This window comes from Sceloporus undulatus, chromosome 1 (genome assembly GCF_019175285.1).
Source record: "Sceloporus undulatus isolate JIND9_A2432 ecotype Alabama chromosome 1, SceUnd_v1.1, whole genome shotgun sequence".
Taxonomy (NCBI): Eukaryota; Metazoa; Chordata; class Lepidosauria; order Squamata; family Phrynosomatidae; genus Sceloporus; species Sceloporus undulatus.
Genome location: NC_056522.1, coordinates 64,726,350 through 64,754,118, shown reverse-complemented (window position 1 = coordinate 64,754,118; position 27,769 = coordinate 64,726,350). Strand labels below are relative to the sequence as shown.

The following is a 27,769-nucleotide window of genomic DNA, read 5'->3' as shown; positions in this document are numbered from 1 at the left end:
TTTAAAAGTCAACAACAGAGGCTTATACTGAATACAGAAAAGGAGAGGGAGCCAGTGAAGGGATGACCATAAAGGAGAGATATGGTCAAAACAGTGAGCAGATGTAATAATGCATGCAACTGAATGCTGGACCAAAAGTAAATGAGGGAGGTGAGAAAGGATGTTACAAAAATCTAGTCGTGAGACCACTAGGGCATAGATCAAAATCTTGGCAGTAGAAGCAGAGAGAAATGGTCAGATTTTAGCAATATTATACCAAAAGAATCTACACGTCTTGGCTGTGGCCTGAATTTGGGGGATACACGACAGAGAAGAATAAAAAATGAAATCCAGACTGCGGGCTTCCTAGACAGGTTGAATAGAAATGTCGTCAACAGAAACAGAGAAGGAGTGCTGAAGAGTAGACTTAGGCGGAAAAACAAGAAGCTCCATTTTGGACATACTGAGCTTCAAACGCCGATGGCACATCTACTGAGAGATAGCTGTAAGACAAGAAGAAACTTGCTGTTCAAGACACAGAGAAGGGTCAGGGGAGGAAAGATACAGCTGAGTGTCATCAGCATACAGATAATAGGAGAAGCCAAAAGAACTGATAAGTTTTCCTAGGGACAATGTGTAAAGAGAAAACAGTAGGGGACCCAAAACAGAGCCCCGGGGTACTCCAACAGATAAAGGAATAGAAGACGAAGCCTGACCACCCGTGACCACTGCAAAGGACCTATCTGACAGATAGGATTTAAACCAATAAAGGACAGAGTCTGAGAACCCACGGTCAGAAAGTATATCAACTAAAAGACAGTGATCAACGGTGTCAAAGGCCGCAGACAAGTTGAGAAAAACAAGAACAGAATAAAGGCCATTAGCCTTGGCCTGCAAAAGATCATCCAAGATCTTTGTGAGAGTCGTCTCTGTAGAATGTTGTGGGCAGAAACCGGACTAAAGGGGATCTAGAATGGAGTTGGCTTCAAGAAACTCAAGACAGCGAGAATAAACGACCCGTTCCAAAATCTTAGAAAGAAAAGCAAGAAGAGAAATCGAACGATAGCTAGACAGGGAAGAGGGGTCGAGATAAGTTTTTTTCAGAATAGGGGAAACTAAAGCATGTTTAAAGACCGAAGCGAAGGAGCCAGTAGAGAGAGAGAGAGCTTAAAGATATAGAGAAGCGAGGGCAGTAAGGAATGGACTATAGCGATTAGAAGGCAAGAAGGAATTGTATCAAGAGAACAAGTTGCAGGTTTGGAAGAGTTCAGCAGTGTAGAGAGTTCGTCCAAACAAATAGGAGGAAACACAGAATTTTTTTTAGCTGAGAATGATAGAAGATTAGTAGTAGAAGAAAAATCAGGAGAGACTGTCTCAGAGTGAAATAGTTAGCGAAATCATTAGGAGAGAATGATGAAGAGACAAGCCACCTTAAACATATTTTAAGGTATGTTTTAAATTATGAATTGTTTAATTGTATTTTAACATGTAAGCCGCCCCGGTTGTGTTACACATGTTATTATTGTTATATATTATTCATTAAGATGGGGGGGGGGGATTCTATTGCTCTCTTCCATTCTTTTTCCTTCTCTTACTACAGTGGTACCCCGGGTTACGAATTTAATTCGTTCCGCCGCCGCGTTCGTAACCTGAAATCCTTCGTAAGCCGAAAAAGCCATAGGCGCTAATAGCGAAAGCCGCGATTTCGTGCGAAAAAGCGCCGAAAAGCACCAAAAATTTTTTCGTAACCCGAAATAACCTTCGTAACCCGGAACAGTTTTTTTCTATGGATTTTTTTCGTAACCCGGAAATTTTGTAAGGCGGCGCATTCGTATCCCGGGGTACCACTGTATTGCCACTGCCTCCTCTGCTCCCTGTCCCCCCCCCATGGTATTTGGGATATCTAAAAAGCTCTATACATGCAAAATTAGATAGGCAATAATTAATGTTGCTTTCATATTTTGTCATTACTTTGTTGAGCAGTACAATATAATAAAAAAATGCTACACAAAAATATAGTCAAGAGAAAAATACAACTAGAGTCAGAAGAAGAATTATGTCACAGTGAACTCACGATTTTTTTGCAAGGGATCCATTCTGGAAACCCACCCACCCCCAATGTAAAAGAAATACAGTGGGACCTCAAGACCTGTTGATTTCAATGCCAGTGTGCTCCTACGCACTGTGCCATGTGCACACCACAGGTGCATGTGCCATTCATTTAATGGAGGCTCGCCATACGCATGACGTCAAGCCCACGTATGGTGCGGGTGTGCTGTACTTTCTTTTATCAGCTTGTTTCCTTGCTTTGTTACACAGGATACAATTGTAATCAGCATGGTTTTAAGTATTCATAGAAACAAAGTATACATAATTTTTCCTAATACAGTGTATGTGAAAATAGTGCACAGTAGATAAATTTAAAAATTGCAGAAATGATAACATCAAGGATGAGAGCACTCCCCAAAGAGTTTAAATCAAGTCAGTACAAAACTACCCAGAACTACAGACTGCCACTGCTCCATAAGACATAAGAAACAGAAGGGATGATAATTTATTATGGGAAAAACAAATTTTTGCTTGTGTTAGATATTAAGTTTGGCTCGTCAAAAATGCAGTTATGATTTAAAATTGCAAGCCTATTTTTGTACGATCACACTGACCAATACTTGGTCTTGAAGAATTTAAAAGTCTTGGTGAAATAAGCAATTTCCCCTCTATTGTTAAATAAAACATTCCTCAAAGTGCAAGTTCTCTGCCTCCATGTTATTCACTGAAACAGCTATATCAATCATGTAAGAAGTATTTTTGACCTAGCTAAACACCGACATATAAAAACTAGCTCAAATACTACACTGTCTCATGTGAAATGTAACTGAATCTCCCCGATGAATCTCCCCGATGGCCAAACAATACCTTATGCTAATATCTTTCCTGTGATTGTTAAAATTTTCTTTTAGATTAGAAATAACTAGCAGACAAATGGTTTAAGTCTCTTCCCAACCATCAAGATTGCTCTCAGATTATGCTGGGGAAGTATCTATCTCCCAAGAGCAAATCACATTATTATTTTTCTCTTATGAGCAGAGTGGTTTTGTTCAAGAGGACATCAGCTTGAACTGTCTCAATCATGATACACCGAAATTACTTTTCTTTCTGGCTGTGAAAATAACAGCTTCCATAAAGTGAAATATTAATTAGAGTTGGACTTGTGTGTTGAAAAAAAAAAGGGAATCTGTTCCATATCTTTTGGTATTTAAGTTGGTTTGACCATGACTGCTTTAATAAGAAACAGGCCCTGATATAGAAATATAGGGAATATAGATCCATGAACACTCAAACAATTCCCCCGAATGGCTTGATCTTAAGAGGGAATATAAGAGACTGCTAAAATAAAAAATAAAAATAAATAAAAAGCCGTGTTTAAAATTTCTTCTGGACAATCTGCCAGTTATCCAGAACAGATTTTAAGGCTACAGTCAGCCCATGTTATATGCAGGTGTGCCATACATGGCTTTCAGCATTGCCAAAAGAGGCAATGGCATGCACACCCGTGGTGTGCACACTGCACTGCGGGCACAAGCCTCATTGTTTTCAATGAGGCTCCCCCATACGCGGTATTTCCGTTATGTGGGAGGCAGAACAATCCCCCACGTAAGGGAAGTGCGCACTGTATACTGAAGACTCCAAACAGAAGGGAGACATCAGAGAGAGCAGGAAAAAGAGAGGGAGAGGGGAGATTGAGAGACAGAGAAAGAGTTAATGAATTTTAGTCACTTGGTGGGAGAAGTTTCCCATGTCCTGACTTTAAAAGTCCACTTTCAGGATTTTAACCCTTTAAAACCTGCCTGTATTAGCCAATCTTAGGAAGGCTAACAGATTAAGCAGTCTTAAGAAAAAGTCAGTTGGAGAAAGACCATCTCCTTCTTCTCAGGGCCGTTGACAATGTTAATGCTGAAAGCAGCTAATGTGAGAAATATCAATAAATAATTATCAGTGTCTTAAAACTACAATTCCCAGAGGTCTTCAGGAGAAGGGATAATAGCAAAACTGGTTTAAAGTTAAAATTTAGATAAATAAGACCAGACTGTTAAATTGACTTTAAGCCAGTTTTATAGCTATGTCCTCTTTAGGATCTTCATAGGAAGTGTCTGCAGCTGCTAGAGCATCTTATGAAGGAAATATTGGCGCGTTACAGATGGGCGCAAGAGGCGCCGTCATCACGCTGCGATTACGTGTGAGGGGCGGCGCTTCTGGATGCGCCTTGCCCCTCGCACGTAATCGATACATCAAAATGTCGGCACCCTATACAGATGGGCAAGGCCATCTTGACGTAGCGGACGCTCTGCGTCCGCACATCCCAACCCAAAAGAAACGTCGCGAGTGCGCACTTTGGCACTTGCGATGTCTCTTCCACGTTGCCGGAAGGAGCGCGATTTCCGCACTCCTTTTTTGCAGCGTGGAGGAGTCGCGCGGTTTGGCTGCTGCGGCTCCTCTACACTGCAACTGGCAGCGGCCCAAGACCGCCCCTTTTGGGCGGTCTGTAACGGGCCCCCGTCTGGCTCTTATTGTCAATATCAATATTTTCCCTTTTTGAGATGGGATCAAAACAATACATGGCACTGGAAAAAGTGATTATTCTGGTGTGTTTTTTCTTCTGTGTTTTTTCACTTACACCACAGAACATCAGCATTTGACAAAACTAAAGATCCAAATAGTACAGCGATTGACCACATCACATCACATAGGAAGAAATAAAGATTGCACATTATATCACAGAGAGAGAGAGAGAGAGTGAAGGAACACCCATATGTCCATCCATGCCTGTTAATAAAATGTGCCAAAACCCTGAAAGCTATTTAATGGTTAAAGCTAAATCTCCAAATAATTATAACTATAAATTATTTATAGCTGTATTTCATATAAGACATACTATTCATAAATGTATTTCAGTTGCAGGTATTTTCTCTTACACACATATGCACAGACTCATAGAGTTGGAAGAGATCACAAACGCCATCCAATCCAACCCAACCCCTTGCTGTGCAGGAATACACAATCAAAGTATTTCTAGCACTAGACACTCCAGGTTGCCAGCCCATATTTTACTAGGGTTTTTTGCAAGAATATAATGGGGGACCTTGTCAGATGCCTTACTGAAATCAAGATGCAATACATCACCAGCATCCCTTCATCTACCAAGCATGTAACTCTATTAAAAAAAGATTAGTCTGACATAAGTTGTTTTTGAGAAATCCATATTGACTTTTAGTGATCACAGCAGTGCTTTCTTATAGACTGTCTTTTCAAATGACCAGTTCTAGAGTCTTTTCTGGTATTGATGTCAGGCTGACTGGGTGATAAAAGTTTGGGTCATCTTTTTCCCTGTTATTGAAGATGGGGACAACATTTGCCCTTCTCCAGTCTGTTGGGACGTCTCCTGTTCTCCAAGAATTCTCAAAGATGATTTCCAGTGGTTCTGAGATTACTTCTGCCAGTTCTTTACCATTGGATGTAGTTAATCTGCCCCTGAAGACTTGAATTCATTTATAGTAGCTAGGTAATCCTGTACTACTACAAGTAAATGTTTAATTTTATAGTATGTCATTTTCAATGGTCTTTATTCTTAATGATTGATCTAGCACTGCAAAAGGTTACTATGAATGCACAGAAATGTTTTAAAGATACAGTATAGCATGCAAAAAAAAATTAAATCATTTATTTATTTATTTATATTTAATTTCTATCCTGCCTTTCTTCCCGAAGGGACCCAAGGTGGCTCACAAATAAAAAAATTAAAAACATATTGCAATAAAACAATTAAAACATCTGCTAAAAACAATATAAAATTACAAACATTAAAACCACAATAAAATCACAATACTCATCTCATATAAAACCTATCCCATGACTACACATTAACAATGTATCATTGACAAAGTATGTTTCTATTTCTGATGTACCCAATTTTTACCATTGTCCTGGTTCACAATTATACAGAACAAAAACAATTGCATAAAATGGAAAGAAAACACCATTATGAAATAATAGACTTGTTGTCTATGTAAAGATAATTCACAGTTTCTCTAGTGAGGAAACTGAGAGTTCCACATAAAGCCTATGATGACTGCACTCACCAATTTCTAAGTTGCCCTACTAGATTTTGGGATAAATTTGCCCTAGAGAAGGAAGATCCAATGACATGAACAGGACTTGTTAGTAACAACTACCTAAAATTATATTGTTTATACTGGATCTACTTTAGATAGGAGTTATACCGGATTTCATCATCTATATACAACAACATGGTTCCTTTATTAATATCTAGCAGAGCCAGAGTGAAGCACTTACATAAATTTCATTTGTCAAAATGAAAAATATTTATGCAGGGACTTAACTTTCCCATAGAAATCAATATAGGTTCAGCACACTTATCTTTATATGGGACAATCCAGCCAAGGTTTTTGAATATTTATTAACAATAATAATAGTCTCCCTCATTTCAAGGAGAAATACAACCTTCATTTATTAATGTGGAAGTACAATATTACAAAATAGAAATTGTTCTTACCTTTTTTCTTCAATTCCTTTAATAATCTAGACTCCTTATGAAGAATATCACTAACTAATTTGATTTCAATATTTTGAGATAGTAGTTCTTGTAATTTCTCAAAAAGATGCTGCCCCTGTAAGTGGAAAAACATTTGGGAATAATTATTAAATTAAGACACATGCAAATATAACATAATATATATTTGAGTCTTTATATCATATAATGTTATTCCTAAATGGAACTTGAAACTGTCTTCTGGAAGACATATCTGAAGTTGCACTAGAGTTGATGATATGTGTTCAACTTAAATAAGAGTGTTTTGTAAGATATGCAGTTTTTTAATGTCACAAAATTTAAATAATTTGAAAATCCTGTTCAGCCAACGGAAGGTCACTAGAAGTCTTAAGAAAGCTACTATCAGCTTAAGTAGTTTACAGGAGTTGTTGTAGGAGAAAATGAGATAAGGGGATATTGTGACCTTCTTTGAACTCTTGGGACAGAATAATGGTGAAAATGAAACATTTATTCTCATTTATTTGTCACAGAACACTCTGGATTCTAGAAAAAATACTCAAATCTTGAAAAATCTGGAATTATACACTGGATTTCTTATCTCTAAACTTCCACTTTTTACAGTGCAATCATATCAATAAATAAAAATGCAGCTCCATTTCAAAATATAAAATAACTTCTTTTAAAGTTCAAACTAGATGATGCTACAGCAGCCATGGGTTTTGTTCACATCTTTTCTGTCAACATATAAATATGAGTTGGAGTGTGCAATTTTAATACTAAAAGAGATGTGTAGTTGAGAATTGACCCCTCCTTACCAGTCATCTCACTACCACAAATGAGAGAAGGAAGGAGAGATTTGCTCAACTATTTTTATCTGTCTATGGCAAAGATACATAAACAAAATAAATGCCCAAGAACCAATGGCATATCTCTGTATTCAATGCGTATTTCTGTATCTAGTACCAAGAAAACTGGAAATTTCTCCCCCTGCTCCTTTTCCTCCTGTCTCACATGCTAAACACCTTCACCAGATGGTTTCCCAGCCCGCCAGAGCAGTTTTGTCAGGTGCAATGGGCTGCAGGAGGGGAACACAGCTAACTGTAGCAGAAGAATTGGGAGGTATACCACTCAGATTTCTTGGTCAATATTAGTGTTACATCTAGTTTTATCCTAAGTTGACCAACTTTAAGTTGGTCATAAGAAATCCAACTTGTAGTTTTTCTTTAGTTCTAGTATTTCCGAGAGTCAAGTTATTATTAGTTCTGGATGTATAGTTGGTTACTCCGCTTAGGAGGTTTTAAAATGATCCTTGGAAGAGTGCTGATTATAAATGTACAGTGAATGCTTTCTTTGTAAGACAACAGCTGGCTGATTTATGTGGATGGCCCTGTTAAAAATCATTTTTGTCAATGTCAACTTTTAAAAGTGATTTTTTCCCAAAAAGCAAAGGAGTACGAAACATCTGAATATTATTTTACATCTTATTCTATATATGGAATCAGTGGAAATGGTTGGATCTCATTGTTCATAAATATGGTATCCTATTCCTCACAATAAATGAAATGTAAAACCCAAAATCAAATGAAAAGGAGTATAGGTTTTCAATGCTCTATCCTAAACAAAGTCACCATGATTCCCAAGCCTCTTGTTTATGCCTTTTTTGTGCAGTGGACTCTAAAGAAGCTCCATGGCTGTATACCCATCACATAAAAAGGAATTAAGTAGAATTCACTTAATTCTAGGGTTGCCAGGTGAGATGTGCAAGCCCTGAGATTCCTCCCACTCATCCTGAGAATCAGAGAAAATGGGATAGGCCCTGAAGCTTGGCAACCTTACTCACAGCCCCTTTGAAACGTCCAAATTAGCCATTTCATCAATACAACAACAAAAAAGATATCTCAATTTAAAATATATCTCAACAGTTCAGCTACTGAAAAGTATCAAATGCAAAACAAGCAGGTAATCAAATACATGACACTAAAATAATGCATACCTGGCATGCAGATGGATGACTGTGACTGAGGTCCCATTGGGAAGATACTATGTCAACAGATTTTTTAGCCATATTAAGTAAATTCATCCAGCCTTGGAAAAGAGACAAATGAGAAGGTGCACTGTCGGAATAGTTTATGCCTTCAGGAATATTTTCTACAAGAGCAACTCTGAGGAGATACAAAAAAAGACAGTTTCTTTTTTAAAAAAGAAAACCCTACTTACAAGTGTATGTTATCACAAACCTTTGTTCTTTAAACTCTCCTGGGTCAGTCCTTAGAGACACTTAGAGCCTTATAGCATGACAAACATAAGGTGACACACAAGAGAAAAGTAGCTTTCTCCTTATCTCTCCATATGTCATTGCACTTCCATTCTCCTTCCAGAGAGAGACAGTCATAAAAGTATACCCTTTGCCAAATTTTCCAGTATGACAAAAGACATGCTTTTATGACTGTCTGCCTTGGGAAGAGAATATAAGGTCTCCGACAGCATGTGCAGAGGTAGGAGAAAGCTTCTTCTCTCCCGCTATGTGTCAGATTTCTTTTGTCATGTGATAAGACTGTTAGTATAAAGGCAATCGTTTTATGCTCTAGCATTCTGATTCCCCCTGCCCTTCACAGAATCATTTAATTTACCATGCAAGTTTGGGAAACTTTATCTACAGTAATGAAAGCTTTTATCTGGTTCATAAAACAAAAGGTTAAAAAAGATTTCATGATAAGGTTGCCATAAGCCAGAAATGTCTTGAAGGCACACAACAACAACAAGTACAGCAAGTCCTCCCATTTGACCTTTCAAGATACAGTACTACATTCTTGCTTCACATGCTATAGCAAATACTTGATGACCTTGTCTGACATGGAATACTGCTTACTTCCACCATAATCTTTCCTTATATTGAAAACTTTATAATATAAACTTGCCTCCCCCCCCCCCCCCCGCGGAAGAAACAGTGATAAATTCAACAGAAAGGGGTGTCTTATTTCCTTCCCTTTCTCAGGTTCTTTGTGGTTCTTAGAAAGCACCCTAAAATGAATTCCTAGAATTTACTGATACTTCCAAACTAAAAACAGGTAAACATCTCATTAATTCATACATTCATCCAATACCCCACTTGTCGCCTGAGTCAAAGAATCTTACACCATGTACAAAGATATAAAATCTGTTCTAAAAATTAAACACCCTCCAACATTTCACAAATGAAAACCAGGGCACATGTAACCAAGCAATATCAGACTGTGGTCAAGATGGCAAAATTTATTAATGAGGAAGAACAGATGAGATAGGAGAGGGTGCAACTTCTGCCTGAGTGCACTGGGAATGGCAAGGTTCCATCTCTTCACTCACCTCCCTACAACTGGCTTAAAGGAGTGCAAACTATTTTTGTCCTTTGAATTATTTTGCAACATTTGAAGTAAATGGGGGAGGGGGAAGAAGAGTAGAATGGAAGTGGGACATTTTAAAAGTAGATGAAAAAGTGGAATGACAGAGGATTAATCTGGACTGGCCCTGTCATACAGAATATAGAACTGTCACTTTGGAGAGTGTGAAATTACAGTCGACCCTCCTTATCCATGGATTCTTTATCTACAGATTCAAACATCAATGGCTTGAAAATATTCCACATATATGTACATAAATTCTAAAACGCAGACCCTGATTTTGCCATTTTATAGAAGGGATACCATTTTATTGTGCCATTGTATTTAATGGGAATTGAGCACCCAAAGATTTTGGTATCCATAGTGATTCCTGGAACCAAACCTGAGTGGATATGATATTATTGATCCACTCAGTGTGCAGATTCAGTTTAACTTACATTTTCATGGCTGAAAAAAGAACAGTTTTCTTTTCCGCAGTCTCTCCTAATATCAGCAAACTGTATCACTATATCATTACTGTACCACCATGGAACAGATCTTTCTATTTCTCTAAAGACACAATACCTTTTTGTTACCTTTTCTCCCTATCCTGATTTCTTTACTCCCCCTCCCTTATTCTGAACTCTGACTGATTTGGGGAAATGAGAAGAGACAGGGACAGAGGAGCATCTCCAGAACAGACTATTGATTTAGTCAACCACCCTGACAGCATTTAATAAATTAAAAAAAACCTTGCATAGGCTTTATTCACAACAGAATTAATTGCTGCAGTTTTTCCAGAATATTTTCTAGAAAAAACGATACCTGCTAATAATATAATCATAAATTTTAAAGACTTCACTTCTTGAGGCTGGATATAAATATTTTAAATAAATACAACAACTAGCTTAGAAGGCTATTGCAAGGATAAACAAGATGAGAATGCTTAAGCATCATGTAACTTTAAAAGCTACAATATAATAAATTCAGGCATTCTTGCTGTTTCCATTCAGCAAAAAGCTCGGAGGTACAAGATGCAAAGAAAATGAAGGGCTCAAGAACCAGAACTGGAAAAATTTCCCAAATTTGTCATCAGTAAATATTACATGTTAACATATCAGTAGACAATTGGTGCCTTTTGCCATGTTTATTATGATACTAGTTTCTGGCCTGGGAAATCTCATTCAAATTCCTGATAATTTATGGAGCCACTTACATAAAAATTGACAAGCAATTGTTTCATAAATACACAAGAACTACAAATCAATATACAGTGGTACCTTGTTATCTGTTAGGCAGGGTTTCATTCCAAGATCCTCCATGGATAACAAAATCCATGGATACTCAAGTCCCATTAAATATAATGGCAGAGCAAAATGGTGTCCCTTATATAAAATGGAAAAGCAAGATTTGCTATTTGAATTTATACTTTTTTGGAATATTTTCAAGCTGTGGATGCTTGAATTCATGGATAAAAAAATCTATGGATAGGGAGGGCCGACTGTACATGCAAACTACTGTAAAAAATGAAAAGTGGTGGCAAATAACTACAAACCCTCATGGTAATATTAAGATGACATTGCTGGTTCTTTCTGCAACAGTGAACCTCTCTCCTTTTTGTTCTCTCTCTTACATATCAGTACAGGTTGCTGGGTTTTTCATAATGCATACATTCAGAAAGATTTCTATAGAAACTGATCGGTGTCACCAACCATTTTATCACAAACTTGCCAAACCGGCTCCATCTTTACTGTGCTTCTCGCAAGGTTTTTAGTTTTTAAAATTATTTAACAAGATTTAATTAATATTGTCATACTGTGTATTCTTTTAGGAACTCTGCAAGCCACAAATGAATCTTTTAAAGTCATCATCATCACCACTATCATCTGTCAGAAGACTGTGGTAAAGCTATTACATTTTTCCCTTTTGAAAGGAGAATGCTTTTGGCTGAATGAAACTTTTTAATACATACAGTATCAGTCATTTTTCCATTATGAATTGCTTTCATGTGTTATCTACTTAAAACCTCAGGACATTCTTATGATATAACTAGACAAGAATTATTATCCTTAAATACTTCCTGAGTCCTCAATTTAAAGACTGGAAAATAGAACAAAGGGGTATGACCTATAATTTGCACTTCTGTTCCAGGATAAAAATAGAGCAAGTTATCTCTTCTAACCTTATTGAAGGCCCAATGAAGCAACTGAACTAGGCATCATTATGGATAACATTTAGCTTCTACAAGAATGCTAATGTTTCCTTATGAGTTTTCCACCATTTCTACTACCAGTAGCTAAGAGAAAAATGAGCTTTCACATACATTTATTCTGTGACTACTAGGGTGATCATGTGGCCTGCTTTAGAGAGGAGAGCCTTATACAGTATTTGAAAAGCTCTCAGTGGACAGTTCTCTTTTTGAAGGCATACTCTTCATCAGGAAAGGGAAAGTGCAATTTGTCAGTCCTGAGATTTTTTAGGTCTGATGACATAATGCTATAAAGCTTAACCCATGAATTTAGCTAGCATTTTCAATTAATTCTTCACAGACTACCATAAATATCAGAGGTCTAGAATGTATATCTTTCTGCTTTGACACTTAATATTAAAGGATTTATATTTGTGTCTTTGAACTACTTTCTTCTTTAGATGCTTAAAAGTTATAGAAAATGTAATGTATTAACTTTCTTCGCCATGTGGCTAGCAAATTTAAATTACAGGTGGCCCTCCATTAGCATGGGGGATCTGTTCCAGACCTCCCTGTGAAAATGGAGGCTCGCACATATTCAAGCATGCCTCGGGTGTGTGGGCCATTAGAAATGACAGAGGTCACCCGTCCACACATAACTGAAGTCGTAGATCTCAGATCCACGAGTTAGGAGGGGCAACTTTACAACTTTAATATATATGGAAAGATACTCATAAAAGGCATAATACCACCACCACCAACAACAACAATAATACACAAGCATTTCAGTACTTAGTGAACATCTTGACAAAATCCTAACTTTCCTTTCTTGGCCTTCAAAGTTACAAATTTGTTAATCACTTCATTGGACTTAATGCCATTGCCAGTTCACTATCACTAGAAAATATAGCAATATCAGAAAGCCATGGTATATTGAAAATAGTTATTTATAATTTTCAGATATGGAAAGCTATTCTCACATGAAGCCACAGACACACAGATCATCAGTAATAACTTTAGGCTAGGTGAAATGTTTGAGATAGTTCTAGGAAGTTCTATTCAGCTATGACTTTCAAAGCATCTAATATTGTCCAGTTTTAGCTTCTTCCAGATCAATCTGCATGTACCTTCTCAGCCTTGGTATTTCTAGTAAAACTGCACTCTAGGAGACAGAAAGTATTCAGTTTTGGAATGGATACCTTTAACTCTTCTTCAGTGGCACAAATGAGATTATTTGCTTGCACAGCCTCAGACATGGCTGTTACTTTCTCAATGGCTCTTCATCTGATCTGGAGATTCAGAATGAAAGTCATCACTGCACTAAAGCATCATCCTCATATTTTCTCCTTGCAAAGGGAGTCCAGCATCACTTGCTTGCTCCCCTGCCATCCTCTTCTTGAACCTGGCTCTTATCTTTACTGCAATTACAGTGCACCTGCGTTTTACGCGGGCATGCCATAAGCGGCTTTTACCGTATGCTGAAAGCTGTGTCAGAAGAGCCCATGGTGTGCCCCAGAAGAACTAATGGGACATGAGCCCATGGCAGAGGTGTGCTGTTGTGCAGTTGTGCTCCGCAAGCGTGAGCCCCATTAATTCCTATGGGGCTTCAGCATATGCTGATTTTCCCTTACGCGGAGGGATCTGGAACAGATCCCCGCATAAGGGGAGTGCCCACTGTACATATTTATCTGATTTTAAAAGTGCCTTTTCAACTGCATGCTCCACTAAGGCCTGGTACATACCACCCCAAAAGGGCTGGCTGGAGGCGGCCGATTTTCCTGCACAGGGACACAGCAGCAGCCAAACTGTGCGGCATCCCTCCGCCCTAAAAAGAACCCAGAAAAAACAGGTTCTTCTTGGGATGCCGTGCACATGTCACGAGTGCGCCATTGGCACACTCGTGATGTAAGCGACGTGCAGTGACATGTATACGCTGCACATCGCTTATGTCATGATGGCGGCTCCCATATGGACGAGAGGCTTCCATTATGACAATGCCATGACGTCCTAGGGTTAGGGACCATGCAGTTGGTGTGCAGTCTCTAATCCAGAATCGCTGCCTGGACACCACTTCTTGGCAATATGTACTGGGTCTATGTCTGTCATCTTCATGCAGAAAATTCTCAGTACTTCTAGCTTTGTCAGCACCTTGTTGGCACCTTTGTTGGCTGGTACTGCTGTATAAGATTAACTTCCTGAAGTATATGACACCAGAAGTACAGGTAGCACAGAAATGTGATAAAATTCAAAAGCATAGTAGTGTAAGTCTGAAAAATCAGTGTACAAAGAGATCTTGTAGTACCTTTGAGATTAACAGAAAGAAAGAAGTTGATAGCATGAGCTTTTGTAGACTTGACACTACTTCCTGAGATGAAGTAGGCTGAACTTTACAAAAGCTCATGTTATCAACTTCTTTTTTTTAAGTTAGTCGCAAAGGTGGTACAAGATCCCTTTGCATACAGAAAGTGAAGTCACAGACAGCAGACAAAAGACCTTGTGCTGCACCTCTTGTGTCCAAATTTCCATGTGGCTCACAAAGAGTTTCCATTGTTGCCACAAACATATCAAAGTTTTCTTTAATTGGGTTAACTGCAGCATGATCAACACTCCAGGGAGTTGTATATTGCCTTTTTACCGACACTCCAGTTATTTAACACATCCCACCAGCAAAGCAGCAAAGAAAAAACAAGCATTACCTCAAGAGTTCCAAAAAATGTCACACAGAATGCATTTGCAGCAAAAAAGTGCTGACTGCACAAGCTAAGCAAATGGTCCAAACATCCATTAAAATAGCTTTCTTGTTCTTTCCTTTAAGAATGGCTTGTACACCTCCATGGATTTCACACATAGTGGCAGCATTATTGTAACCTTGAGTGCAACACATCATTATGTCCAGTCCATCACTTTCGGATTTTTAAGAATGTCAGAACTGAGGTCAGCAGATATTTTCCCCTTTAAATGGATGAATCTTAGAAATACTTTCCACTTAAAGGGCTGGAACAGACGGCTCCTAAAAGATGCCTTCAGGGCAACATCAGAACATGGCATTTACACATCGCATGCCCTGATGATGCCCTGAAGCTGCCCAGAAGCCAGATGGCTGCCCAGACGTAGGCAGCTTCAAGGTGCTCCAGCGGCTCAGTGGTTAGATGCCGCACACTGCTGGAGCATCTTGAAGGCACCATGGTAATATGACCAAGAAAACTAGAAGTTTGGAGCTTCAGCTCCCATTACCAGAGTGCATTAGCTATTTAATTTATTATGATTATTATGGTTTATCATGATTTTGTTACAATAATTTTACAAATGGTCTTTTAAATTGAAATAACCTACTTCATGCATATACATTCTGTGCTATTCAAAAAACCTCCATATATAGAACAGTAATAAATTGTTCTCTCTCAAGAAAAAACATACAGTATTTATTACAAAAGAAATTAGATGTATGCATCAGTTGACTACTACAATTAGCATTCATTCTACAGCAAACTGAAGCATATCAAATACTAAATGTTTCAGAGGAAAAATGTTTCAGAGAAGAAAGGTTAAATACTTTTGCCAAAATCCTGTGTTCAGGACTGTAATTGTTAAAACAAGATATATGAGCTTTGGGGAATGTGTGAAATCTATTTAATACGCAGTATTAAGGATTTTTCTTGCCAAAAGGCATTAAACTTTTCCTTTCCCATAGGATTGTACTGGAAACTCCAAAGTGTCCAGAATATTCTGTAATGACAGAATATTGACTAGAACAGTGCCTTTCTTCTATAATGTGTCCGAGTGGAACAATATAAAGAATAAAGCAATATACATCTAATTGCAATACCTACTAACATTTCGATAGCTACTCTCAGAACATAATTACATTAATTTATATGTAAAGCAGAGGTTTAGAAGGAGAGTTGAGGAAAACAAAAATGTATTCTGTTCATCTGTTCATTTGTGGCTACCTCACAAATTTCATAGGGTTTTCTTAGGTAAAGAATATTTGGAGATGCTTTGCCATACAGAAACAAAATCTGTCACATTCATTATATTATCTATTGTATTTTAATAGATTTGAATAAGGTAGTATTTCTATGGTGGATTTCTTTATTCCCATGATAGAATTGAGATTTTAATCATTGTGGATGCCTTAGGATAATGAAATAATTACAAAATGAAATTCATGATGCTGTGTCTGCTTTTGCAATATTTTATATATAAATCCTTTTCGGATTCATCCACTTCCCCATGACACCATCAGCTTAATTACTTGATAGTAAGAACTTTACACTAAAACATTCTTGTCTTTGGCCTCACTCATCACTGGAATGCAACCAATGAGAAAACTTTTCTGAAACTGAAGCCAACCCTTTATAGTTGAAAAGGTTTCTCCTGTCTTAATATATGAATTTGCTTCATCTTTGACTTTATTAATCAAATTTATTATTTTCAGAGGAGTGTGTTACAAAAGAATATTAAGACAGCAAGTGAACGGACAAGTTTTTGAACATTTGGAGGCTCAGAATGTAAACTGGTTCTCTGTAAAACATGCAGGGATAGCTGTGTTGGCCATTTAGTAAATTCAAACAATAACACAGCTAAGAGTGGCCCGAAACAGACAGGACGAAAGCACTGTGCCATCCATATGTGGCTCACATGTGTGACGCAAGCGCCACACCACATCCACACCCCCGGGCACTGTTCTTGCGTCTTGGACACATCACAGTGCGCCAATGGTGCACTGGTGACGTTGTCCCAGTGTGCCAAAAAGAACCTGTTTTTTCCAAGTTCTTTTTGGTCTGCAGGGACGCAGCACAGTTTGACAGCTGTGGCGTCCCTCTGGAGGGAAACTGGGCACCTCCAGCCCGTCTCTTTGGGGCAGTTGGATTGCCCCAGTGATAGCTTTATTGGCCAACAAAAAGGCACAATATACTTGTTGCAAGCTTTCAAAGCTCCACTGGCTTCTTCATCAGGCAAGATAGCCTCACAGGAATGGAGACATATCGTTTCATGAAAGAGGAGTCCTTGTTGATATGCAAATGGACTTTAAATTTCCTGGGCTTTTAAACTCTCCCTATTGCCACATGGCCAGAGGAGGAGGGGCCAGCATGCTAAAGATACCCTCCCCATAGCATCTTAACTGAGGACAGAAACAATAAAATGTAGACATCTTATTAACATCTCCAATTTTTCTCCTATTTGGTAAGTAACATCTTGCCTGATGAAGAAGACAATGGACCTTCAAAAGCTTGCAACAAGTATATTGTGCATTTCGGTTGGCCAATAAAGATATCACTGGTTCTCTGTGTGAATGATTCCCCTGTGCAAAGAGTGACAATGCTTTAATTTCTTTTCTTTTTTTTTTTAGTTTTATAATTAAGATAATACATAAAGCTAATAAGTGAATTCACTGAATTCTCTGCCTTATTTATTAAGATCTAAGATGTCCCCCAAAAGCACCAGGCAAGCTAGACCACAGAAAACCACTAGGAGACCTTGGGTAAGTCAGAAGAAAACCTCAGAGGAAGACAATAACACCCCCCTATGGACAAAACTAGCCAAGAAACCCCTAGATGGGCTTGACTTAGGGTTGTCATAAGTCAGAAATGACTTGAAGGCACACAACAACAACAACAACAACAACAACAACAACAACGCTAGACCCATGAGAGAGACAGATTCAAATGCATCCCCGCTGTTTAACTAATCAGCTTAGTACTGAGGCAATAAAACCATTAAACTATCCAGAACATCGAATTTCAAATGAAAATTCCCACCAACTTCCCAATTGGAATGGGTGAGCTCTATCCTGTGTGAGAGATGAAACATTTTAATTTTCTCACGCTTCACCTGCACGGAGAACTGTAAATATATTTCCCACCCTTCTCCAGGAATGAGCAGAATTTTGACTCCAATTTACATCCCTAGTTCTTAGTTAGAGAAGATTCGGTGGTTTCACTAAAAGTGTGGGGGTTTCAAACTTCACCAGCTGATAGAATCAGAGGGGGTGAAACCAAAATGACTGCCTATAAAATTTTTGTGCAGGTATAAACAACATTGGTGCTGGAAGAGAAGTAGGACTTGAAAAAAGAACTACAACTACAAAGTGTGTGGGGGGAGGGGAGAGGAAAGCTAAAGCACCTTTAAGACTGACTGGTCTAGTTTAGCCAGCAAGCTAATTCTGGGAGTTGTAGTATGGAACAGCTGAGGGGCTGCCCTGGAGGAGGAGGAGGGACAGGATGGAGGTGGTAGCAGCAGCAGTGGTCCAGTGGCTGAGTCAACAGCATTAACCTGGGCCTGCTGTGTATAAGTTGCCCTTCCCAGCCAACACTGGTGAGTGGGGATCTCTTGGCCTGACTGTTAGTGGTAGCTGCTGCTGCTTCCAGGGCAAGGCAAGGGCAGGGCAGGGCAGGGCAGGGCAGGGCAGGGCAGGGCCTCCAGCTCCATGGTGTTCTGAAAGAGAGCTCTGGAGAGCTAGGCATGCTTGGGTGGGGAATCCCAGTGACCAGTGCAGAGTTGACAGGAAGGGCTGCCAAGGACTTTGTGGGATCAGAGGCTCTTGGCAGGAGGGATCTCCCTTGTTCTGTCTGGTGGTGGTCCAGCAGAAGTGGACTTAGCTAGCTAGCTAACCTTCCAGGCCTGGGAAAGAGCCACTGAGTACAGTCTGCTCCTGTACAGTCTGCTACAGGAGGATGTTCATGGGGGTGAAACCATGAGTTACCACATTGAGTGACACCAACCCTAGTGATTTCATATTTCCAAAGTTAGAAGCTGTTTGTTACTTCTGACGCTGGTTGTTACTATCTTTGGCTTATTAATTTAATTTTCATCCAAGGCACCTTGACCATGTTGAGTAGAGAGGTCTGTATGCAACTTCTACCAATGTTCTGAATGCAAAGAGATACTTCCATACAACAAGGGGCCCTACTTCAATAAGTTTCTCAAAGGGTTCTACACATACTCAAACAAGAGTTAAAGACCCTTAGGACCTCCTTAGAGAGGTTCGAAGCTTATGAAGATGGGGTCACTTCATGTGAGAATGCCAGGGCACAGACAAGATGTACAGTGCCATGGCTCTTATGAGTGCTCTTGTGCTCAATTCAGGTATCAAGCATGAATTAGACTGTGATAGGTGAAAACAAATAGGTTGGGTTCCATACAAAGTTAAATGTGGCATCAGTTACCATTTGGGAGGAATGCAATTTAATAGTTTGATTTTTAAATCAGAATTTTTACATTGCATTTGGATTTTTCATAGTTTTTAAATCAATAATTTAAAGGTGTTCCTTTTAAAAAATTCTAGTTTAGAATCAAATATTTATGATTTCAGTACAATGAAGCTACATAATGACCTGAGTTCTACAGTAAACCCATCAAATCAATTTTAATTTACACATGACTAATTCCCAATGATTCAATAGGGAGAAAAAGTCATAGTTCTGTGATACAAAACTGCATGTACAGTTGACCTTCCACATTTGCAGCTTTGACTTTGCAGATTTAATTATTTGTGGTTTTGGTTAATATGTTCTCTCTAGGAATCTCTAGGAACACCAGCACAACTCTAAAACACTTCTCTAGGCATTTGTAGGTACTACAGCATGATTCTATGATCAGCCTCTGGCAGATGTTGACCACAGAGTTGCACTGAAGGATTTGGGGATCCCTACTGAGGTGGTCTCTTAGGTAAAAGGGAGTGGTTTTTTATTTGTGGCTTTTCCACATTCACGGGGGTCCTTCATCTCTAACCCCAGCAAACATGGCGGGACCACTGTATAATATCCCAGTTTAAATCTCAGATACATTGAGAAGTCAGGATGGCAAGGGAAATTATCTAAAACTATGGAGAGCTGCTGCCCCTCTGTTCAGACAATAGTGAAAGAGATAGACCAGCAGTGAAACAGTTACTTGTATTCACTCATTCCCACAACATGATTTCTAAGGTCACCAGAATTGTAATAGATAAGGATTACTGCTGTCTCTCAGACTCATCAACGATACAAAATCCTACATTCAAATAATGCAAGATAAAGTTCCAAAATCCATATATATATATATATATATATATATGGCATGAAGAAATGCTTTTTGTCCTTCATCCAAAGAAAATGTATAGTTTCGGAGATTATCTGCACAAAATTGCTTTAATGACCTTTATTCTCCTACACTATGAATTTAAAAGATGGCAAATGGATTATTGCAGAAGTCCTCTGTGAAGGTTTCTGGGGAGAAGAATGAATAAATGTTGATGAGTAAAATGAAACACACTGGCCTAACTATATTATGTACAGTGGGGAAGATATGAGCAAGAATGAAATGAAATCCTAATAAAATCTGTGCTGCCGAACATATCTGATCTTTAGAAAAAAAATTAAATTAACATTGACAACACCTTGATCTAAAAACCAAGGCAGCAAGGCATCTTCAATACTATATTGAGGGGAAAAACAGGTGATGACCTGTTCGCAGATGGTTTTGGAGAAGTAGAGAGGTGGTGTGAAGTCGGAGGCTTTCGTGGCTGGAATCCATAGTTTTTTGTGGGATTTTCGAGCTATGTGACTGTTTTCTGGAAGAGTTTATTCCTAATGTTTCACCAGCATCTGAAATGGATGACGAGAGACACTGCAGACTGGGTCAGCCAGAAAAATCAGCTATAGCAGAACACGTTGTAAACCATCCGAGACATAAAATGCTCCTGAAAACACTGAAATTCTGGACCATACCAGCAACTATTAGGGCAGAATGCACAGGGAAGCCACTGAAATCCACAAACACCTGGACAACTTCAACAGGAAAGAAGAAACCCTTAAAGTAAGCAAAGTTTGGCTACCAATCCTGAAAAACACCAAAATCAAGACCAAGACCATGCAAAGGAAAACCATCCGGGGTCAGGGGCTTTCCTATCAGACAATGGATCATAACCCTCATAATTTGTGCCAGTGTCCTTACTCTCTCATTGGGTCTGGGAAAATGGGGAGAAGCTTTCATGTGATATTGTACTTTCAAGCTGGCAGATGCCAGTCCAAATCAGTGGTTGTCTCTTTCCTCTCTCTATTGAAGAGAAGAAGCTTATTATAAAGTACTGGGATTTGGAGCAGTCAAATTGTTTCTGTCGACTTTAAAGCGCAGTGTCTTCTTTTAAATTCAACCTTCTCTTCCTTAGCTGGAAGAAAGCACCTGAGCAGAAACCCGTGTTGGAAGGCTAGGATCTTGACCCTGAAAAGCAGTCAAGACATTTGGATATTGATATTGTGAAGAATTTACTTTCAGCACTGACCATAAAATGTGCATATAAATTCATCTGCTAATTATTATTATTTTTACTGTAACCTTGAAAAGTCTTTTCTGATTATTTATCAGAAACAACAAAAACAAAGAACACTAGCAGCCCACAAACCTTTCATAATATATTACAGTCACATTCAGAATCATGAGACTTCAAATATGATTTTATGGTCAATATTAAAAATAAACATTTTATTAGGATAATAATAAATAGAAAATTAATATGTTGCCTGCTCAGCATATATAATGTTAAATGCCTTGCATTAAAAAGCTGTAGTTACAAATTTTGTTTCAATTAGGAAAGGTGAAGCAACTTTAAGGCTGCAGAAGATAGATGCCATTTAAAGAAAGTGATTCTTTATAACATATTTGTATATATACATTACACCAAAGAAATATTCAAACCCCCAGTATTAGCATATATAAAATGCAGCCGCAAAATTTCATGTTGCTGTTGTTTTTCTTACAATTTATTTTTAGGTACTCTGCACTGAAGGCATTTATGGTTTCTGTTTACATCCAAATAAATTCTGCCTTCAAAGTGGTCGTGTGTAAGCCTTAGTCATACAGGGAAAAAGGGAATCTATGCAATGGTGTCAGTACGGTATTTGCTTACACAAAGCCTTCCCATGGACTATTTCAAACCCATTGCTCTCGTGAAGGTTCAGAGAAAAATTGATGTGAAATTTAGAGACCCAAAGAGTTTCTTTTGTTTGAGCTTTCTTTAAAATTGATTGTTTTAAACAATTATTAAAATATATGAAATTTCATACCTAGACTTTTAAAGATATATATTTGATCACATGGCACTTAATTTAACTATTAATTAAATTAAATACACAAAGAGGTCATGTGAAATTTTATGAATGCAATGACCTATGTGCCTCCCTATGGTTGAAAATAATAGTGTGTTTTATTTCCTGCCCAGGGAATTATTTCATTTGGTTTTTTTAAAAAAAACACTGTTTATGCTTCACCTTTCCTAATCTTGTGGATAAAGAAATCTTGTGGATAAAGACAGCAGGTTCTTTTGGGCACGGGGAGAGGAAGTCATCAGTGCACCATTGGCACAGTATGATGTGTCCACAATGCAAGCATGGCACCCAGAGGTGTGGACGCGGCACCGTGCTTGTGTCATGCATGCGTGCCACGTATGGACAGCGCCACATAAAGATGGCACCGTCCATACATATTAGGGTTCCTGCACGCTCTGGAACCCTAATTTCGGCGCCGACATGGTGCTTTCAGCCTGTCTGTTTTGGGCCTATGAAGGCCATATTCTGCTAATATGGGTCAGCAGTCAAGCCACTGTACTTGGCTATAGTACTGGACATTAAAGAAGTTTTTACATTGAAGTCTAAATTACCTCTGAACTTCTCCCATGTGAATATGTGGTTGATATAATATGAGAGAGAGGAATATGTAAAAGGAACACACAATCTGGCTATGCATAGGCAATGGAAAGAATCATGTTGATGAATGATGTTAAGCGCTGTGCAATTTAAAAAGCTTTCTGTTAACACAAAAAGAACCTTGGGTTCAAACAGTTTGTGTTGTCAGGTGCAAACATTTTGAAAGTAAGATTCTGAAATTCTGATTATTGCACTGGATGTATGAATCCAATGCAGTGGTCCCTCCACACTGAAAAAACTGCAAATAAAAAAAACAGTATTCTTTTTACCAAACTGAACACCTCTCTAGGAATCTCCAGGCCCTTCAGTGCAATTCTGTCAACATCTGCCAGAGGTTGATCAAGGATTCAAGGTGGAGGACCTATAAATGTGCAGAGAAGTGTTTTTTCCAGGAACTTCTAGGTTCTCCAGCACAACTCTATGGCCAACTTCCAGCAAAATTGCACTGGAGGACTTAAGAGATTCCTAGAGAGAACCTATTAATCAAAACCACAAATAATCAAATCTGCAAAGTCAAAGCTGCAAATGTGGAGGACCAACTGTACAAAAAAATAAGCATTTTTTTCAGTAAACCTAGTCAAATTTGTAACCTTGTATAGTTTCTATTTTTTTCCTGGCATATTGATATTGTCACCAACCCCTAAAGAGAAGTTTTGTTTGTTACCTCTTACCGACAGTTATTTTGACAGTTCTTTTCTGAAAGTCCATCCTCATCTTCTCCCACAATATCCACAGCCGAAAATATCAGTGCAACCAGAATTGCAAAGCAGCAAACCAGTGCAAAGATCACAATGCATTTTTGCTGGGACTGAAAGAGATTAAGGAGATTAAAATGGAGACAATAAAAATGCTAGGAAATGAAATTATAATTCTCATACTTCTAAAAAGAACTGAATATGTTGTAACAAATGTTAGTATAACAAATTTTATAGACTAAATTGTTTTCTTTTCTTTAGAATCTCATTTGGTTTGAGCTGAAAACTTATACAAAATCACTCCAAAATATAGTGTCTTAATCTTGATAGGAACATTTACTTATTTTTCATGGTCTTGCCACAATAGAAATTCATATTAAAATCACCCCTATTAAAATTAATGCCTTAAGAATGGGCATCACACATTAGAATATGGAAGAAAGATATTTTTTAATAAAATATGCCAATCATTTCCACTCTAAGATAAAAATGGAATCACAGGCACTGAGATGTGAGCATGCACATAAAAGGATAGCTTCAGCTGAGAGAGAAAAATAGTGAATGATCTGAGGAAAACCTTTCACTTAATTATACACGTGTAAGTAAGGTTATAAAGAGATTAATTGCAATTTATCTCAAAAATTATTATGCAAGATTGTATACAAAATCATAACATGCAACAGAAACCCAGTTCAGAATTTAATCAGTAGAGGAGAAGCTACTGAAGAGAGTCACAATGACACACACACACACCCTGAGAAAGACTCTCCTTCCATATAGGCACATGCAGGAATAGAGAAACACCTTTCCTTCAGGTCCAGAAAGTCAGCATTCTGAAAGGACCCTGACTGCCCTTATTGACTCCACTCCCATTCCATTCAAGTTTTACTGCTTTTCTTTTCTATTCCTTAATTGTTGCTTCTTCTGACCTGAACTCTAGAAAGTTCTCTGTTTCTAGACTACCTAACAGTTGCCTGTAACAACTCATCTTTGTAATTCCCTTCTAATCTTCTCTATAGACAGTAGGGAGAGGCACCAAACTAATGAATTCCAACCAATTCCAATGACTCAGATCACTAAAGCATATTTTCAGTTTCAGTGTTCAAATTTAATGATTTTCTGGGAAACTACAAGGAAAATTGAGAGAGTTAGTAATTTAACAAGTTAACTTGTTAAGTTAGGTCTCATCACTATGCACAACATAATGTGGTGCTACATGGTAAGCTATATTACTTGTCGAAAGCCCACCAGTTCCATTTGAAATCATAGTGACAATTCACATAAAGTACCATGAAAAGTATGCATGCAGCTTTCACAAAGGAAAGTTGGGTCTACTATTTACCCCAATCCAGCTAGACCAGGAACCAGAGGTAAAAACTAAATGTACACCAATGTATATAGTATTATGCACATTTGAAGATGGATGCTGTCTGTCTATCTTGCATGGCTGAAGATATATACCATCTGATTGAGGTGCATATCTATACATTAGGGAAATATCACATTTCATTCACAGTACAGGATTCATTCACAAGATTTTAAGTAGTTTTGATTCTGTGTTTTTATATAAGATTACCAGCCACCCTGAGCCTTAAGAAAAAGAGCACAATAGAAATCAAATCAATAAATCAATAAAATTACAAGCCAAGCCCAAAACCATTCTAAATTTTATGCCAGTCTCATGGACTTTTCTTTCATACTTGGCAACAACATTGAAAGCAAATAGAAGACCTGCTCATGAAGTCTCCTTTACATCCATTAATGTTTCCTAAGTTTTGTTGGGCATCATGAGCTTAGGAAATACCATTTCCCAGAGGTTCTGGTACCCAGGATGTGCTGATTATGCTTACAGCAGCATTCCATGTACCAGGACTCCTGGTAAATGCTGTGGCAGAATTCTAGGGCTTATGTGATGCTCTGTCTCTAGCTAACTCAATAACTAGGCTTCGTGGAAGAACCAGAAAGAGCTTATTGCAGCAGCTCAGAACAGAAATCAATTTTTTTTGCCAGAATTGTCTCATACATTCATAATCATAACAGTCCTTTAGCCCTCTTCATGTCCACACCCCCTCAGTCTCTTGCATTCCTTTCTTGGCTAAACAACCTTGGAGGCTTGTGGTAACAGTATGTGATTTTCTCTTTTCCACCATTAGGCTCTGCACCTGTTTACAACATCAATGCAAGCTGTAAAATTGAAACTACTTCTAACTGATAACCACAAGCTCAACATAAAATAATAAATCCACAGGAAAGGAAATTTACAAAATAACAATCAACATTAAATCATAAATCTATGGCAGAGGAAACCTGACAAAAGGGACCCTGACAGCTTAGTGATTGTGTCACATTTTCACAGTGACTGCTGCATACATTTAATGAAAACAAAAGGAGACTCTTGGGATGATGAGAATGGGATCCTAAGAGGCCAGATGCACAGTGGGAAACTGAGGGAAGACAATTTTGCTACTACATGTTCAACACTGCTTATAACCCCATATTCTTTTCTAAAATGTGTAACTTTAAAAAAACAACCAACTCTGTATTTCTAACAACAATGTTCTGAGAGAGGTCACACTTAGAATAATCCCCAAATTACAGGATTAAATAAAGTAAAACTCCAAAAGTCCAGCATGTGAGCTCAAGAATAAAGTACAATTTGTACTACGGTATAGATTCTCAATTTCCCACATTTGCAGACCATTTGAACATTTCTGGTGGCTTCACCAACTTTATTTAATACATTTTTAAAATTCAACAAAATCATAGCAACTATTTAACTGAATGCTGAATGTCGCTCACTGAAAACCAGTGCTCCAAAGACCACAGTTTCAGAAGTGTACTAGTGTCTTCCAGGTCTCCTTTTTTTTAATCTTCATATCTTTTCCCATTACTCTATAGGAACTTACAAGCAAATATATAATAGCTTAGATGCAAAACTGATTTGGTGTCTAAAGTTTAAATCAAAGCACATAAATAATTTATGTGGACTTGAATGTTATAGACAGATATTCATACACCGATATGACATTTCATTTTTGCCTTATTTCTATAGACATTGCTTGACACATCTGTGGCCTATACTGGTCAGTTTTCTTGCTATACAACTGGAGCTTGGAAAGAAGATATTTAGAAAGAAAGTTACTTTTAATCACATTTTGTAAAAAAATAAAAATAAAATAAAGTACAACAAGCTGCTTTTGTGTAGTACAAAACACATTCTCTTCTCACCATCAGCTCAACATATACAACAGAACACAAGACACAGTATGAGTCACAGCCTGTAACTTTAACAGTACATTAAGAGCTTCAGTTCCATCAAAGCATAGTGTCCATAACAAGGAAGGTTGTAGTCCCACTTCCCTCCGCTTTGGCAAGACCTCACCTGGAATATTGTATCCATTACTGGACAATGCAGTTCAAGGATATCAACAAGCTGAAACGTGTTCAGAGGAGAGCAACCAAGATAATTAAAGATCTGGAAACCAAGCCTCATGAAGAATGACTTAAAGATCTCGATATGTTTGACTTAGAGAAGAGATGCTGAAGAGGTGACCTGATGTCTTTAATTATCTGAAGGGATATCACGTAGAAGATTGAGTCATCTTGTCTTCTGGTGCTCCAGAGATTAGAACATGAACCAATTGATTCTAGTTGTTTTTGTGAGGGAGAGAATGTTAATGTTTTGCTATTCTGGTCATTTTCCAGGATTGTTTGCATAGTTTTTGTATACTTGGTTACTTGATTATATATTTAATTGTATTTAGGGTTTTCAAATATATTCTATGTTCTGCAATTATAAACTGCACTTCAACAAAAATTTGTTCAGGTGCCTCACATCAATAGACACACCACAGAAGCAAAAGCAGCTGGACAGCGACCTTATAGAGGGCTATGTTTAACACATCCCCCACCCATTTTTTAAAAAATTGTAACATTTTAACAACTGAAACAGGTATTTATTTAAAGGGGGTGCCTTTAGAGTGCAGGGGATAATATTCTCTTTAAAAAACTGAACAACGTGAGGCTGTCTCTTGCTTAACAGAAACTCTTTCTGATCTCAAACTATTCGGAATCCATTGCTTGAAAGCAATGTGTATGTTAATCATAATGTGGAAAAAGGCTGCCATAAAGCTACTTGGAATCAGTTGTTCTGTCATGAAGCATTTTGCCATAAAGTACTATGCGTGTTTTAAAAGCTGTTGTAGGAAAACAGCATTCTTATTCCATTTTCTCTTCAATAACATTTAGCAAGGTTCAATGAGCCTTACCTGTTTGTTTTAAACACAAATAGAAAAAACTTT

General features: G+C 38.0%; 1 protein-coding gene across 1 annotated transcript in view; it reads right to left on the bottom strand.

The window, feature by feature from the left end:
- Nucleotides 1-27,769, bottom strand: part of PLD5 (phospholipase D family member 5) — a 138,161-nt gene that overhangs the window by 31,195 nt on the left and 79,197 nt on the right. The window contains 3 exon segments of the mRNA XM_042441404.1: nucleotides 6,551-6,665; nucleotides 8,541-8,709; nucleotides 23,445-23,581. Coding sequence (XP_042297338.1) covers nucleotides 6,551-6,665; nucleotides 8,541-8,709; nucleotides 23,445-23,581 — 421 coding nt within the window.